Source organism: Megascapheus bottae, chromosome 11, assembly GCF_031878675.1.
Source record: "Megascapheus bottae isolate mThoBot1 chromosome 11, mThoBot2.hap1, whole genome shotgun sequence".
Taxonomy (NCBI): Eukaryota; Metazoa; Chordata; class Mammalia; order Rodentia; family Geomyidae; genus Megascapheus; species Megascapheus bottae.
Window position 1 is genome coordinate 51,740,550 of NC_143519.1, and position 15,823 is coordinate 51,756,372.

At 38.2% G+C, this 15,823-nt stretch overlaps 1 protein-coding gene across 4 annotated transcripts in view; it reads left to right on the forward strand.

Annotated features, from left to right (window-relative positions):
• The first annotated feature begins 483 nt into the window (after nucleotides 1-483).
• The window catches only part of Nbea (neurobeachin), a 496,782-nt gene continuing 481,442 nt past the window's right edge, over nucleotides 484-15,823 (forward strand). For all 4 annotated transcript variants that reach the window (XM_090342258.1, XM_090342251.1, XM_090342252.1 and 1 more), the window contains exon 1: nucleotides 484-825. In XM_090342258.1, the coding sequence (XP_090198384.1) occupies nucleotides 505-825 (321 nt within the window). In that variant the 5' untranslated portion in view covers nucleotides 484-504. The remainder of the gene's footprint in view (nucleotides 826-15,823) is intronic.

The following is a 15,823-nucleotide window of genomic DNA, read 5'->3' on the forward strand; positions in this document are numbered from 1 at the left end:
AGCGTCCGTTTAGTATCGGAAGCAGCCTGAGCTTCAGCAGCGGCTGGCGGCGTGGCCCAGCGGCTGCTGCCCGGGGATTTCCTTATTTTTTTTTTTTTTGGGAGGGGGAGCGGCGGCGGCGGCATCTCTGTGGGGGGTGGGGGGCGGGCCGCGCCGGCCGGACCAGGAGGAGGTGGGGGGGGGGGGGGAGACCGGCGGCAGCGGCGGCGGCAGCGGCACGGGCGCAGCGGCGGGGTGGGCACTGCCGCTCGCTCGCCGGGCACCGCTTCGCGGCGCCGCCTCCGCCGGGAATAAGGCTGTGGTGAGGATCTGTGGCTGCTTGCACCCGGGCCGGACGCCCGCGCGGGCCGGGCTGAGGCGCAGGCGGGGAGCGGGCCCGGCGCCTCGGCGCTGGTGGATGCTGGGGCTCCGAGGCGACGGCCGGGGGGCGGGGGCCGAGGCGGGGATAACGGTCCCGGCGGAGGCGGCGCCGCTGCTCTCGCCTTCTCCTCACGAAGGGCGCCCATGGCCAGCGAGAAGCCGGGCCCGGGCCCAGGGCTCGAACCTCCTCAGCCCGTGGGGCTCATCGCCGTCGGGGCCAGCGGCAGCGGCTGTGGCGGAGGCGGCGGCGGCGGCAGCGGTGGCGGCGGCAGCGGTGGTGGCGGCGGCGGCGGGATGGGTGAACTGAGGGGGGCGTCCGGCTCCGGCTCGGTGGTGCTCCCCGCGGGGATGATTAACCCTTCGGTGCCGATCCGCAACATCCGGATGAAATTCGCCGTGTTGATCGGACTCATACAGGTCGGAGAGGTCAGCAACCGGGACATCGTGGAGACCGTGCTCAACCTGGTAAGGGAAAAGCCGTGTGTGTATGTGTCCCTCCCTTGTCCCCCCTCCTCCACATCCCGGTCTCCCCTCCATTTTTTCGGTCCCCAGTGACCCCGCTTCCTCCCGCCCCCCCCCTTTACTCCTCCTAGCCCTCCCTCTCGGGGTCACCACACGCAGCGCGTCCCGGAGAGCCGGGGTCGGAGCGAGCGCTCTACGCGGGGCCCGGGTTGCCCGGCAGGTGACCCGCCCGCCCGCCCGCCCGCAGCCCCAGCCGCCGTCCCCTGTCCCATCCTCTCCCCCGGGAAGGTGGCGCGGGTGTGTGTGCCTGGAGGGGGGGAGGGGGATGGTTGTCTCCTGTCCTGCCCACCTGAGCGCAGCGCCCCAACTTCACACCAGCTTCTTCTCCTCACTCACTCACTTCTCATGGCTACTCAGTGGGTCCCGGTCGGGGAGATTGGGGATGGGGTGGGTGGAAGATGGGGGGAGGGGGGAAAGGTTTCTTATTTTTATTTTATTTTATTTGAGTGGACTTTAGAGTTTAGTTAGGGAGGTCGGGAGGCCTCGGTTTCGCCGGGGTTGAATCGGGAGGGCGGAGGGGTGTGTGTGTGTGTGTGTGGAATTCCTTCTCCAACACTCTTCAATTGTCCGAGGATGACAGCTTTGCCCCTGGAGCCTAAATTTACACCCCCCTCCCCCCCCCCCCGCCCCGTGCTCCCGAAATGTGAGAAGCGCAATAAAGCTCCAACTTGAGCAGCTGGGGTGTGTGATGTTTTCGAGGCAGGAGGAGAATGATGCAGTTTTGCATCTGTCTCCGGATGTGTTCTGGGCTGTGGTGGGAGAGCGTGGTGCCAGTATCCAGCCCCCACCCCCACCCCACCTCCTAAGCAGCGATCGCTTCTTTTGTAATGTTGCTCCGAATATGTTGATCTCTTGGTGTTCTCTCTCTCTCCCTCTCTCTCCCTCTCTCTGTCAAATTTTATGCACACAAGGTGTTAAAATGTGAAGGTAGGAAATCATACAGGTTGGTTTCTATGGTTGCCTTCAGCACCGTGGCTTCAGGCTCTAGCACGAAACCACCGATTTTAAAAAAAAATATGCAGCCTAGGTTTTGGCTTCTTTCACGAGAAGAAAGAGTTACTGCGGAACCGTGTATGACTTAATGTTTTGTGCTACCTACAGAAAGGCTAAGAAGTGTTCAAGATGACAGCAGAAGGAAGGGGAAAGGATGGGGGAGGAGAATCATAAACAGCATAATTAAGAGCAGCTCATTTTTAGTGCTTTGTAAAGGCAGTTTTTTTTTTTTGCGGCAGCAAAGCAATAATAATAAAAAAATCAGTTTCCTCTGCAATAGCTAGCCTTTGACATATTGTAAGATTGGGTTTGGGAAGGCAAGGTGTAAATCAGAAGCAGTCACTTGATTATTTTACAGGAGGTAAAGTCACAGGAATGATAGAAATGTGTTTGCCGGAAGATTTTTATTTTTTTAAAATAACACCCATCCCTGCACTCTGCTTTTTCCGCTAAGCAATTATTTTTATTTGGTGTATGGAAAAATGGAAAGAAAGCTGCAGCTACAGCAGTGATAGTGCCTGAGACACGGATTAGATCATGTTTATGGCTTATGAATCCCTAAAATTTACAGAAAAGTTTAAACTGCTCTCCCCAACCCCATTCTGTTAGTTTGTTAAGTTAAAGATAGGATATGATCTGCCTTTACTTTGCTATTTTTATTGCTGCTTAAATGCAGAATGCCATTTTCTGCTTTTGTGGATCCGTCAAATAAATATCTACAGAAAGTCAGTGTGAAGTTTGGAAGCATGTCACCACATTGGTATAACCTGTTCTTTTCAAAACTTACATAGCAATATAATTTCCTTGGCATTTTAATTTTGGCCAGGTACAAATAGGGAGTCAGTACTTGTCCTTTTTTTCTTTTTAAAATGAAAAATGAAATCTTAAAAATGTTAGTATGTTAGCTGGAACTGAATTACTGTATTAGTTTGTACCTTTTTGCTAATCAATATTATTTTTACTTTAGAGGATGTGATAATAGTGTTTGTATACTTTCTTAGTTCATATAACCTGGTAAGAGATAGTTGAGCTTTCACAATCTGGAAACAGACTTGAATATGTAACCAGTTTGGACTCTGCAGCAGTAGATATGTATGCAGGATCAGTTCTTAACAGATGGGAGCCTTTAGATATACAGAGGGTGAGAATGGAAGTGGAGTATTTCTCTAGAAGTAAAATGACACTCTATTCCTTAGTGCAATGAAAATCTACCATGAAATATGCAAACATTATTTTAGAGCTGAGGTTTACTGTTAAGTTTACAGTCCTTAGAAATAAAGTGATTGATACCAACTGGTACATCCCTCAATTCATATAAGAACATGTATCTATCTTGATCTTTTTGGATAAAAACATTAGGTTTACAATTTGGGGGGAACACATTTAAGGAATACAATAGGTTTTTAGAGGGAAAGTTTCAGAGCAGAGGATAGATGATGAAAGGAGCTGTTTGTTATTTAGCTATTAATTATATTAATTGTAGCATATAAAAAGTCATTTGAAGTTGAAGTTTCTTACATTATAAATTTAGGGCTTTGTTGCTGCTCCAAAACATGCGCGCGCGCACACACACACACACACACACACACACACACACACACACACACACACACACACACACACAAAACCCTGTCATGTGAAAATTTAAGCTAATTCTCAAAATGGTATTTGGAAATGATAGACATTAAAAAATAATTATCAGGATTTAATTTTGTGTAATAAGTAACAAAATAACATTTATGACACAAAGTAACATATTAGAGGTTGGAAGCTTTTAATTTTATTTCTAAAATTAGTTTTCTACAATTTCAGTTGTAATTAAAAATGTTGGAAGAAAAAATATTAAATGGCAACAGTGAAATACCTTATCACACTGCTCTGGACGACGGAATAGGAAGGTTGGGAACTAATAAAAATTCAAAACAGTTTCTACTTAGAACAATACCCCTGTCCTAGAGTAATATTCTTATCAAAATATGATTTTTTTCCCTGTTCTTTTGTCTATATGAGAAAATTAGTATCTGTTTTTTAGGTACTATTTTGTATTTATCTTATACTTCACTTTGGAAGTTCTGTAGAGAAGTTTTAAGTACACAGCAAATGACTTGTCTTATGGCTACAATTTTTCTACTGTTTGCTAAGGTAGAGAGCTGTTTCTATTTCTACTTGTAGGAGTTTGGAGAAGAATTACTAATGTAATGAGAAATAAAATGATCTCATTTTGAATGTATGTGTTTTACGCAATAATGTTTTAGCCTACTTAAAACATTCCCAAAGGAGATAGAGAAGTTCAGGTGGATTAGTAAATGAGTTTGTAAATAAAGTTGCAAGAAGAATGTGTTTTCAGTGATTTTTCATTGTGGCTCTATCAAGTGAACTGATAGAAACCTATGAAGAAGCTTTGGTTTTAGGAGGAATTATTTAATGTTGTATTATGAATGTTTATACTGAAATTTTGTTTGTTGGCTTTCTGTTGTAAAGCAGGCATGTTTCTGAACGAGTTGCTTCTTTGTGACACAATTGACATACATTTTCATGGGTTTCTCCATTCTTGAAGGTATCATATGTACATATCATGTGTAAACAAATGGTTACAACATGGGTTTTTATCTGAATTTGATACAAATATAAATTTTTAGAAAAGGAAAGACATGAACATGCTATTTAAAAAAATTCACAACAGGCTGTTTTCAGTAGCTATATTGTGCAGTATAAATCTTCAAGCATAACACAGTTTTATGGCCATGTAGATTTTTTTCATGAATTACTAAATTTATAATTTGTTTTCATGAATTTGTGGAATTATTTTCACTAATTATTGTGGGATTGTATCACTATGTCTTTAGTTGTAGGGAATGGCAACTTCTCTAGTTTTGTTTAATTATTTTTAGATCCTACGGGGCATATTCCTTACTGTATTGAAATCATAAGGCATTTAGGAGGATTTTGTGGGCTACTGTGGATCATGGTATTTTAATCAAAACAGAAGTTCTAAGTTACTGTTTGCATTTTAATTGAGAGTAGTGCTTACCTAGAGTGCTTCACTTGTAACTTGATATTTGGAATTGGTTATAGCTGGATCATTAATTTTTATTTTAATAGTATTTAGATTTTTACACACAAAAGCCTTTGAACTTTATTTAAGAAGCATACAGTTGCATCTTACGTACATTAATGGAAGTCTTTAACATTAATGAAATGACATTTATTCATATTAAAAGAATTTTATGCATTTTAACTTGTGTTGACAGATGAAGCTGTTCATGTTAACTCAAATTTATTCTTGCTATTGAGTATGGAAAATTAAATATGTAAACACTGAATATTCTCAAGGTGGCCAAAAATCAGTGATTGGTTCAGGAACTTTAAGACAAGAGTCACAGAGTCAGTCCAGCACTTGGGCTTGAGTTTGTTCTTTGGGGAATGCTGAACAGATAGACCCTTAGTTTGTGACTGTTGCATTTTGAATTTGACCAGTTGTGAAGCCAAAAGAGAAATTGCTTCTTGATTCTATTGGAACACCTGGAGTCAGTGCTTGGTGATTGTCTTCTATTAGATGCTTGCTTTAAAAAACTTATTATTGCTGTTGTGATCATTTTAATCAGTTGAAGTTGGGTTTTTGTCACTAGTAAATGAAAGTATTCCTAGGAACACAAAATTAGTATGGGAAAAAGATGTTAAGATATAGGCCTTGAATATTGAGATGGAAGAAAGCAAAGGCTTTTGCTATCTGCTGGTAATTCCTCATAGAAGGAGGTAACATTGATCAAGTTGTAGTCGTAAACTGCTTTGTTAAATGGCAAGTCCTTTGTACAACTACTTAAAGATAGTAATTAAAATAAAAGAACCTTATGGAACATCTGCTTATATTGTCCCTTGATGTTATCCTTGAGGTTGAACTCCTTTGGTCACTCCCGAGTCCTCTGATAATGACTTACATATAAAAGAGAGCAATTAAACTGGGCACCAGGGGCTGACAGTTAAATCTTAGCTACTCAGGAGCCTGAGAACTAAGGTTTGTGGGTCAAAGCCAGCCCTGGCAGGAAGGCCCAGAAGACTCTGACCTCCAACTAACCTACCAAAAAGTCTTGATCACAAAAGCTAATGGACAGTGCTCAGGCCCTGAGTTCAAACCCTAGGTACAGCTTGCCTGAAAGGAAGTAGAAAGAAAGGAAATTAAAAAGAGGGTCGTTGTGCCTCTGTCTGCCATCTAAGCTGTAAATAAATAGTAATATCAAGAGCTTTTGATGATGCATGCTTACAAGTTCAGCTACTCTGGTAGCAGACACAGGAAGCTCACAAATTGCAGTCCTGTTAGGGATAGCTCCAGCAAAAGTGGGAGACTCCGTGAAAAATGAAATTAAAAAGTAAAAAAAATGTATTGAGGTGTGATTCATGTTAGTATAGTGGTAACACAATTAGTGTCAACCTGTGAGTTCTTGAATTACATCTCTAGTATTGAGAGAAAGGAAAAAAGAAAAGAAAAGCTTTGTAAGTTGGGAAGGTTGGTAAAGCTTGTTTTCACCCCATGCAAGGTTGGTAAGAGGAAAGTTCACTGGTTTGAATTGGAAAAAGTTTTTTTTTTTTTTCAATTTTATTTTTATAAGTTTCTCCCAAGCACCCAGACTATAGAGCAAAGCAGCAATTAATCCAGTTCTGAAGAGTTTTTACCCAAGATGCAGCCAGGGAACAAGTGTCTTGATTTCCTGGATTATTGTTTCACACAGCTTCAAGGAGAGTCATTAAGCCTTGGGTTAAAGGGATAATAGTACCAGGAAGTTCTATTGCTATGAGTCTAAAACTTTGGGCTCTGAAACCCTGGTTGCTCTACTTTATATTGGAAAGATCTGTTGTTGTGGTTGCTAATTCAATCACTTGACTGAAATGAATTAGCCAAAAAGCTTGCTAAGGGTTTAGGGAAGTTGTACTTCTAGAGAAACCTTAAACCTGGTAAACAAAAGCCTGTGTTCTTTGAGTTCTAGAGCATTTCTAATCTGAGGTTTTTGCCAAGAGGGAGTGGGCTACTAAACCAGTATAGCTCCTAGACGGGAAATGATTTATGGGCGTGGACGATAATGGAAAAATGAGGTTGTCTAGGGCTATAGGAATAAATGCTTTTAAAATTGGCTGACTGAAGAATTACATTTATCAGAAAGGGAATTTTTGGTAATTTGACCATTGGCTTTGCTTTGTATTAGTGACCATGATTTTTATAACATTCGCCACTCTTCTTAAATGGGCTGATTATTATTTATCTTTTATCTGTTGCATATTAAATATGAGGTATAGTTCAGTGTGTTTATTTATTTATTTATTTCACCAGTCCTGGGACTTGAACTCAGGTACTGACCGCTGTTCTTGAGCTTTCTCAAGCCTAGCACTCTGCCACTTGAGCCACAACTTTTTCTTTGTATGTGTGTACCAAGGAATCGAACCCAGAGCTCAGTTTATTATGTAGCTATATATTGTCAGATTATGAGTTAAAGCCAAGAAGAATGTACAGTTGAATCTGACTCCCAGTAAATAAAAAAAATGTAGACTTGTACCTACATGCAATAACTTGAATTCTTTAAAAAGTTATTTATTCAGCTGGGTACTGGTAAATCATGCCTACTCAGGGTGGATAAGTTTGAGGATCGTGGTTCCAAGCCAGTCAAGGCAGAAAAGTCTTTTGAGATTCTTATCTTCAATTAACCAACAAAAAGCCAGAACTAGATGTGTAGTTTAATTGGTACAGCACCAGTTTTGGTAGAAAAAGTCAATAAGAGCCTGAGGCCCTAAGTTGAAGCTCCTATACAGGCATACATGTGTGCTCGCACCTTAACACACACACACACACACACACACACGTGTGCACATACTTAGAAAAACTGTTTTATCCAATGGTGAATTGGTAAATATATTTTGTGTGGCTAAGATGGTAATAGTGTTAATTAAGGGTATTAAAGAGATTGAATATATGCAAGTGATTATTTGAGATGACAGGCAAAGGAGTGATGGTACAGATTTCTTCTTGTTAAATATTCCTGTGTCCTTAACATTTATAGATTGTCTGGTTCTTGGGGATTCATCCTTTCATGTTTATAGTTTGAAGCTTCCTTGCTTTCCACTGCTTTCTTGGACAGACATGGAAGTGGGTTTGTGGCTTATCAGCAGATTCTGGTTATGAATCTGGCTATACTTTTTTCAGACTTTCCAGACAACTTGATTACTTTATTTATTCTGTTGGAGAAAGAAAGAAAAGAGTTTTCCTGGCTTGTTATATATGTTAGAATGTAAATCTAGAGTTGACTGGCAATCTGCCTCCCTGAAAGAAACATCTGAATAAGAATGCACAAAGGCATCTAGCAGCACGATATAAATTGTGGATAGCATCTTTGAACTCTTTATTTAATTCTATCATCAGTGTATTAAGATAATACATTTTCTATTTTATTTAGTCCAGTTTGAGTCTTATTTCTATCTATGCCTGTCAAAGATGACTAATATTTCAAATTTAAATAAAAATATCCTTGGGTACTAAATAATATAGGAAAACTTACAAATAATATCTTGTCAAAGAAATTCAATAAATCTGTTTAGTAGAATTTCTATTCATTTTGTCCCTTAATGATTTTTTAGTAAAGTAGAAAACTAATGACATATAATAAGCAGAATAATCTTAGTAATTGTGTGTCCAAGGCAAAATTAAAATTCAGGTCCTGTGTTTAAAATGTATTCAGAATTCAAGATGATGGCAGTGAATTCATTAGCCACGTAGGGGCTCTTCTGATCACAAAGCCGTATGTGACACCCAAGTTGTTCATCAGTGAGACTCTCTAAAAAGAAAGGTTTAAATGTTGATGTTAGTCATTTACAATGTTACAGTTGTTCTGAATGACATTTTAGCAGTTGTATCAAGAACTTTTAAGATACTCCTGTAGTTGTTCATTAGTTCTTCATCCATACTTATGAAAAAATTACCAGTGGACAGAGTAAAATGTAGTTTTTTAAAAAAAATTTATTGTTGGGGTAATGTATAGAGGGGTTTCAGTTAAAATTCATCAGATAGTAAGTGCATTACTTCTTACACAGTGATATCCCTTCTCATGGTTTTGTCCCTATTTCCCTCCCTCCACCCCTCCCAGTCATCTTGTTTTCCCTCTTTCCTTTTCCTATTTCAAATAAACATATAAACATATATACAATACACTAGGTAACAAAATTAGATTGACCAAAGGTCAACAAAAGAGAAATGAAATAACATAGTAGATTAAGAACTGCAATCACACAAGATAAAGCTCTTGTTGGTCATGGGGCTTGAACTCTGGGCCTGGACGTTGTCCTTGAGATCTTCAGCTCAAGGCTTCTGCCCTGCCCCTTGAGCCACAGTTCACTTCTGGTTTTCTGGTGGTTAATTGGAGATAAGAGTCTCATGGACTTTGTGCCCAGCCTGGCTTTAAACCTTGATCCTCAGATCTCAGCCTCCTGTGTAGTTAGGATTACAGATGTGAGGCACCAAGTGCGGCATAAAATGTAGTTTGAAAAAAAATGATTTATGAGAACCTATTAGTATTAAACAGTAGAGATAAGTTAAATACATTCTTTCATATCCTTATTTTTGAACAATGTACGGCCCTTCTGTTTTTTTTTTTATGTATAAGATGGGATACCTACCACATATGGCTTTTTTTCGAATTAAATAAGTCTATATATATATAATGCTTTGGGAATAATTAACTTTATTTACTGTTGTTATTTTTACACTTACCTTAGTCTTGAGGATCATCTGATTATAGAAAAATAATAACCTTACTAAGTCAGATATCCTATTTTAGTTTAGAATATCTGAGCCAGGTGAACCTATCGTACTGTGGGTGGTAGGTTTCTCCTTATAGCCTGTGTTGAGTGAGGTGAATGGAATGGAGCAGGTATGAACAAACTATACTCCTTCCTTCACTCATATGTTTGAACCTCACATGAAGATGTAAAAGGGCATGAATGATGATCTTTGAGGGAAAAAAAAAACAACTTACCAGGGGGAAAGTAGGAGAATTAAGCACTATGTCATGATAATCTTATTTTAGAAAATTTTAGTCTCTCTCTCTCTCTCTATATATATATATATATATTTTTTTTTTTTTCTTTTTTTGCCAGTCCTGGGCCTGAGCCCTGTCCTTGGACTTTCTCAAAGCTAGAGCTCTACCACTTGAGCCTCAGCACCACTTCCAGCTTTTTTCTATGCATGTGGTACCGAGAAATTGAACCCCGGTCTTCGTGCATGCTAGGCAAGCACTCTACCACTAGGCCAAACTCCAGGCCCCTTTAGTCTATATTTTAATGTCTGTTAGTATTTAGATCACATTTCTGATGTTGTACTATTTAATACTCAGAAAAAATTGCCTTTTTTATTCATCATCATTTTATAGCTTTATTTATTTCATTATTTAATATATTTTTTATCTTCTCTGTGTGGTTATAAGTATCTACATAGTATACAGTAGAATTCATTCACACTTACTTTATTTAACATATAACTTATGAAGGTAATCAATTCAATTTTTGCCTATTAGCTTTATATTTAAAAATGACATACAATTTATCACTTCTGTTTATACTATTATGGATTAGTCCTAGCTTATCTTAAATTACTGTAATTACTGGTTAAGGCTATATATATTTTCTTGAGTCTACTCATGCCTTTTATATCTTTATAGTTTTAGTGTAACTTTTTTGTTTGCTGTTTGTTTAATGTACCTTGTTTTTATGTTTGTCTATAGCTGAAGCTATAATGGAGGCTCCATATTGTTTTCTGACCATAGATGTGACCTAACATTAAAAGTTGAAATTAATATATGTATAAAATGCACTATATTTCAAAGAAATAGTTTTAAAAGATGTGAAGAGTATCAATAACTTTATTGGTTATATGTTGAAATGGTAATATTTTGGATACATCACTTCCTGGTTTAATTTTATTACAAATCACCTATGTATATATACATATTATTGTATGTTTTAATGGCTTCTTTTTAAATGTAATTACTGCATTCTTAAAATTATGTTTGCGCCTTTGTGAAGTAATGCACCTTCTATCTGGCAAATATAATGTAACCCTTCTATTAATTACAATAAAAATATATTTTAAAAAAGTTAGTACAGAAAAAAATTCAATAGACATTTTATTATGCTCTCTTTCTCTCCTTTTCTTATTCTTTTTATATGTACATATAGTATATATGTGTATATGTATACGCATAATATCCTCATTATTGAAGTCATTCATGTTTTGGGGTTTCCTGTTACATGTCGGTAAACCTCATCCTAACTAATGGCATTGACTCAATACACAATTTAAAAACCACATGCCATTGGGGAAAAACTTCTTCCCCTGCTCTGGTAAAAACGTCTAAATAATTCATGAAATCAATATAGCAACAAATTAAAATGTATTTTATTGTCAGCAGGTACTTTGGAGGGCACATTGTAAACATTGCTACAGAGTTGAAAGTGATTATTAGAATTAAGATATAGGAGTTTATAGTTGGATGAAAATATTGTTATTTCAACATGTTTTTGTTTACATTACTTGCTAGATTGTGTCTCCTAGATAAACTATAACTTTGTATGAGATACTGTGAAGTGTATGCTTTCACAGAAATCTGTATTTTGTGTTTATCCAAGCCAGAATTTAGTGTTACCTGAAAAGAATACATATTTCATGACAATTTATTTAATAAGTAATTTTTTACTTTGTATCATACTATCATACTTTGATTGCTACCTTGAGTATTACTTTTGAGCGTCATCCTATCTTAAATAGGTCTTTGAACTGAATAGTGATTTGCTGCTGCTTGATTTCAGAGACCACTGATTTAATATGGGCTGTTCAATTTGTAAGTTAATCATACATCATTTCAGCTCTCTTGATTTTCTAGTGTAGCACTTACTTCTGTTATATTAATCTGAATCTTCTGGATTTGACTGGTGTACTAGTTGCTAGGTTTACCATAACAAATACCATATGTATGGTGGCATAAAGAACAAAACAAAATAAAATTCTCCCTCTTCTGGTGGCCAGAGGTCCCAAGACTGAAGTATTTTCAGGGCTATTTTCTTCTTAACAGTTGTCCTTTGCTTACAGGTGGCTGTTTCTTCCTTTGGTCTTTGTATGGTCTTTCTTATGTATCATTGTCTTAATTTTTTATTCAGAAATATTCAAATATGTATATATATACATATATATATAATTTGACAGTGGCCCTTAAGTAGGTAGTATGTTAAGGTGAAGAAACTTAGGCTAAAATATGATAAAGTTACTTTTCCAAGATTGCAAGGTAGTAGCTCTTGTTAGGCTTTATCCAGAGGCAGTACTTTCTACGATTACTGCTTTCTCCTCCTCCTGCCCCTTAAAACTCTTTAGAATGTGATTGTGTTCTCTCTGAAATTTCAATTTGAGATACCATAAAATTAAAGTGTGGAAATTCTGTCATGCCCTTGTGAACTTTTGTGGTAACTATGGTGTTTACTATGGAAAGCATTTAGCATATTTAACTTCGGAAGTTTAAATAAGTAGATGTACTTGCGTGTGCCACCAATTATTTAGTAGTCTTCTTTTATTTTAGTGTGTAAGCATCAAGATCAATGGCATGCCATACTCAGTATATCTGATCTGTCTCCTCCCTCCCCTCCCCCTACTTCCTTTTTGCTAGTACTAGTTTGACTCAGTGCCTCACACTCACTTGGCTGTTTTTTCCCCTTGGGATGAAATGCTCTCAGTTATGCCATACAATTTCCTGGTTGAGTTTTGCAGACTTTCCTGCCTGGGCTGCTTTAATCTTCATCTCTCATGTCTCAGCCTACTGAGTAGCTAGGATTACAGGCATGAGCTACTACTGGTGCTTGGCCCTGCTGCTTCTAGTGAAATTTCTGTATAATAGGCTGGACATGTTTAGCTGTAATAAACTAGTACTCATAGTTTCTGGTGTTTAATGTATTTTCACATTTCCTTTGGGCTGTACATCTTTTAGGTCCAGTTTGGGAATAATTAGTTGATTATGTACGTACTGTCCAAGTATATATCTACATTTCTGTGCACTACTGAAGGTGGATTTGGATCCCAACACCTTTCAAAGAAAAAAGTGTGGGCTGCTCTAAAGAACTTTTTAAATACCTATTTGTATTAGCCAGTTGCACAGTAAATGAGAGGAGGCAGGAAGTTTTGAATAACAGAGGAAGAGTATTATTTAAGTTCCGCAATCCACTGGTGAGTAGGTGAACACAGTCCCAGCTGGAAGATAATACTGGAACTAAATTAGGCCTTCATTGCTAACAATAGTAGATTGTTGAAAGGACTATTTCAGGTACAGCAGGGCAGAATAGAGAAATTGCCATACCATTGTGGCCCAGGAAATCTTGTCATATAATTTTGATAATTGTCATTCTTTTTCATATTGTGTTCTCCCACTAACATTATAGTGTCAGTCCCATTTTTTTTTCTTTTTTTGTCGTGGTACTTGGACTCTGGGCCTGGGCACTGTTCATGAGCTCTTCAGCTCAAGGATACTACCCTATCCTTTGAACCATAGTGTCACTTCTGGCTTTCTAGTGGTTAATTGGAGATAAGAGTCTCATGGTCTTTTGTGCCTGGGCTGACTTTGAACTGTGATTCTCAGATCTCAGCCTCCTAATTAGCTAGGATTACAGGGGTGAGCCACTGCGCCTGGCTCCCCATTTTTAGATAGTTTAAACTATAAAGATCTTCAAAGTCTTGATGGAGAGTTGAAGCAGATTAATTTGGCAAATTTTTTCCAGTCCTGGGCTTTGAGCTCAGGGCCTGAGCACTGTCCCTGGACTTTCTTAAGGCTAGAGCTCTACCACTTGAGCCTCAGCACCACTTCTGGCTTTTTTTTCTATGTATGTGGTACCAAGGAATCAAACCCGGGTTTTTGTGCATGCTAGGCAAGCACTCTACCACTAGGCCAAACTCCTGGCCCCGAAACAGATTAATTTGAATAGCTTCTATTTTTATTAAGTTGATGAGGACTTAGGGATGATAAATATGTTTAAACCTGGATTGGATTCTTGTCCTTTTTTTCTTTTAAATTGAAATGTTGAAATAATTTATTATATTTCATCAGATCATAATAGACTAAACTAGAAATCAATAAGCAAAAAGAAAATGCACAAGCAAATGGAGATGGAACAATATGCTTCTTAAGTTAATATTTTTTAATAGCTATGAGTTGCACAAAGAGCTTCCATTTTGACATATTCATATTTACTTACAATGTCTCCTGATCAGATTCCCACCATCCATCACTATTCTCTTTTGCCCCATCTTTAAACATCTTGAGCAGGTTTTCAGTTTCATACATGTAAGAACTTGGACTATGTTTGCCATCTTTTAGCCCCTCCATTTGCCATTTCTTCCACTAGCAACCAAGCCCTACAGAACCTGTTTTACATTGTTATTCTCTCTTTTTTAGGTGCATGTTGATTGTTCAAATAAGTTTCACCATGTTATTTCACAAATTCATCTATTAAGAGAATCAGATTTGCCCTCTTGAGTATACTGTTATTCTCTTTTTCCCTTGATTCTTATCTTTGGGGATATTAAACTAAACTAAGTAAATTTAAACATGCTAAGTAATGTGATTAAACCTTTGTAGTGTCATCAGTCTGAATTTAACTCCTAGCTGTGGCTTAAAAAAATTTTTTTGTGACCTTAAGTGTAAGTATGTGCTAGCTATTACACCACACAGAGGAGAAAGTGATTAGTTATTTGGAAGAACCAAGAAAAACTTTTTTTTTGGCTAGTTATGGGGCTTAAACTCCGGGCCTGAGCACTGTCCTTGGACTTTTCTCAAGCTAGAGCTATAGCACTTGAGCCACTGTACCACGTCCAGCTTTTTTTTTTTTTCTATGCATGTGGTACCGAGGAATCGAACCTGGGTCTCTTTGTGCATGCTAGGCAAGCACTCTATAACTAGACCAAACTCCTGGCCCCCAGGAAATACTTTTAAAAGACTTTTCTTCCATTGATTTCAGAAGATTATTTGAAACAAGCTGAATACACCTGATAGAGGAAGGATAGTTCAGGTAAAGTTATTTGCATCAACATTGATTCAGGAATATAATTTGAGTATCCCTAATCTGAAAATTTGAAAATGGAATATTTCCAAACTTTTTGGTTCTGGACCTGAGTTTTAATTAGGGCTTGTCACCCAGTAAAACTTAGGTAAATATTTCAAAATCAAAGAAACTCCAATAGCTGAAGTACATCTTCTTGCAAATATTCAAGCTAATTCCAGTTTATCCGTTAGGACTGAGCTTAAGCTTTTATGTCTGCTATAGATCATTCTCTAACTGATGGAATTTTGCAGCACTAAGTATTTCCATTTTTGTTTTCCATTATTATCTTATAAATATATCAATCTCCTTACCATTTTAGTAGTTATTGTTCTGAATGAAATATGATTGGCAAAAGTGTATCTTTAAAGAATTGTGAAGATGAAAGGGATGGGAGAAAAAGTCTGCCATAAACATACATATATTCATATGGAAATATGTAAATAAAATTTCTGGAAAGGATGTATTTTAAAATTGTACTCATCTCATTGGTTGTTGGCTTCAAATATAATTAAAACCTCAAAAATAGTTACAACTTTTTGTCAGTGTATGATGCTAAACTGTTGACTGTTTGATTTCATTACTTTTGGTAGGAAAAAAGAAACATTATTAGGCTAAATGTACACCTCAGTTGTGTGTTTCTAACTTGATTTCAGAAATGTTTGTTTGCTTATTTATTTTTGCCAGTCCTGTGGCTTGAACTCAGGGCCTGGGCACTGTCCAGGCCCTTGAGGTGTCCTTGAGGTTTCTCAAGGCTAGTGCTCTACCACTTGAGTCACAGAACTACTTTCATCTTTTTCTCTTTTTGTGGTACCAGGAATCCAGCTCAGGGCTTTGT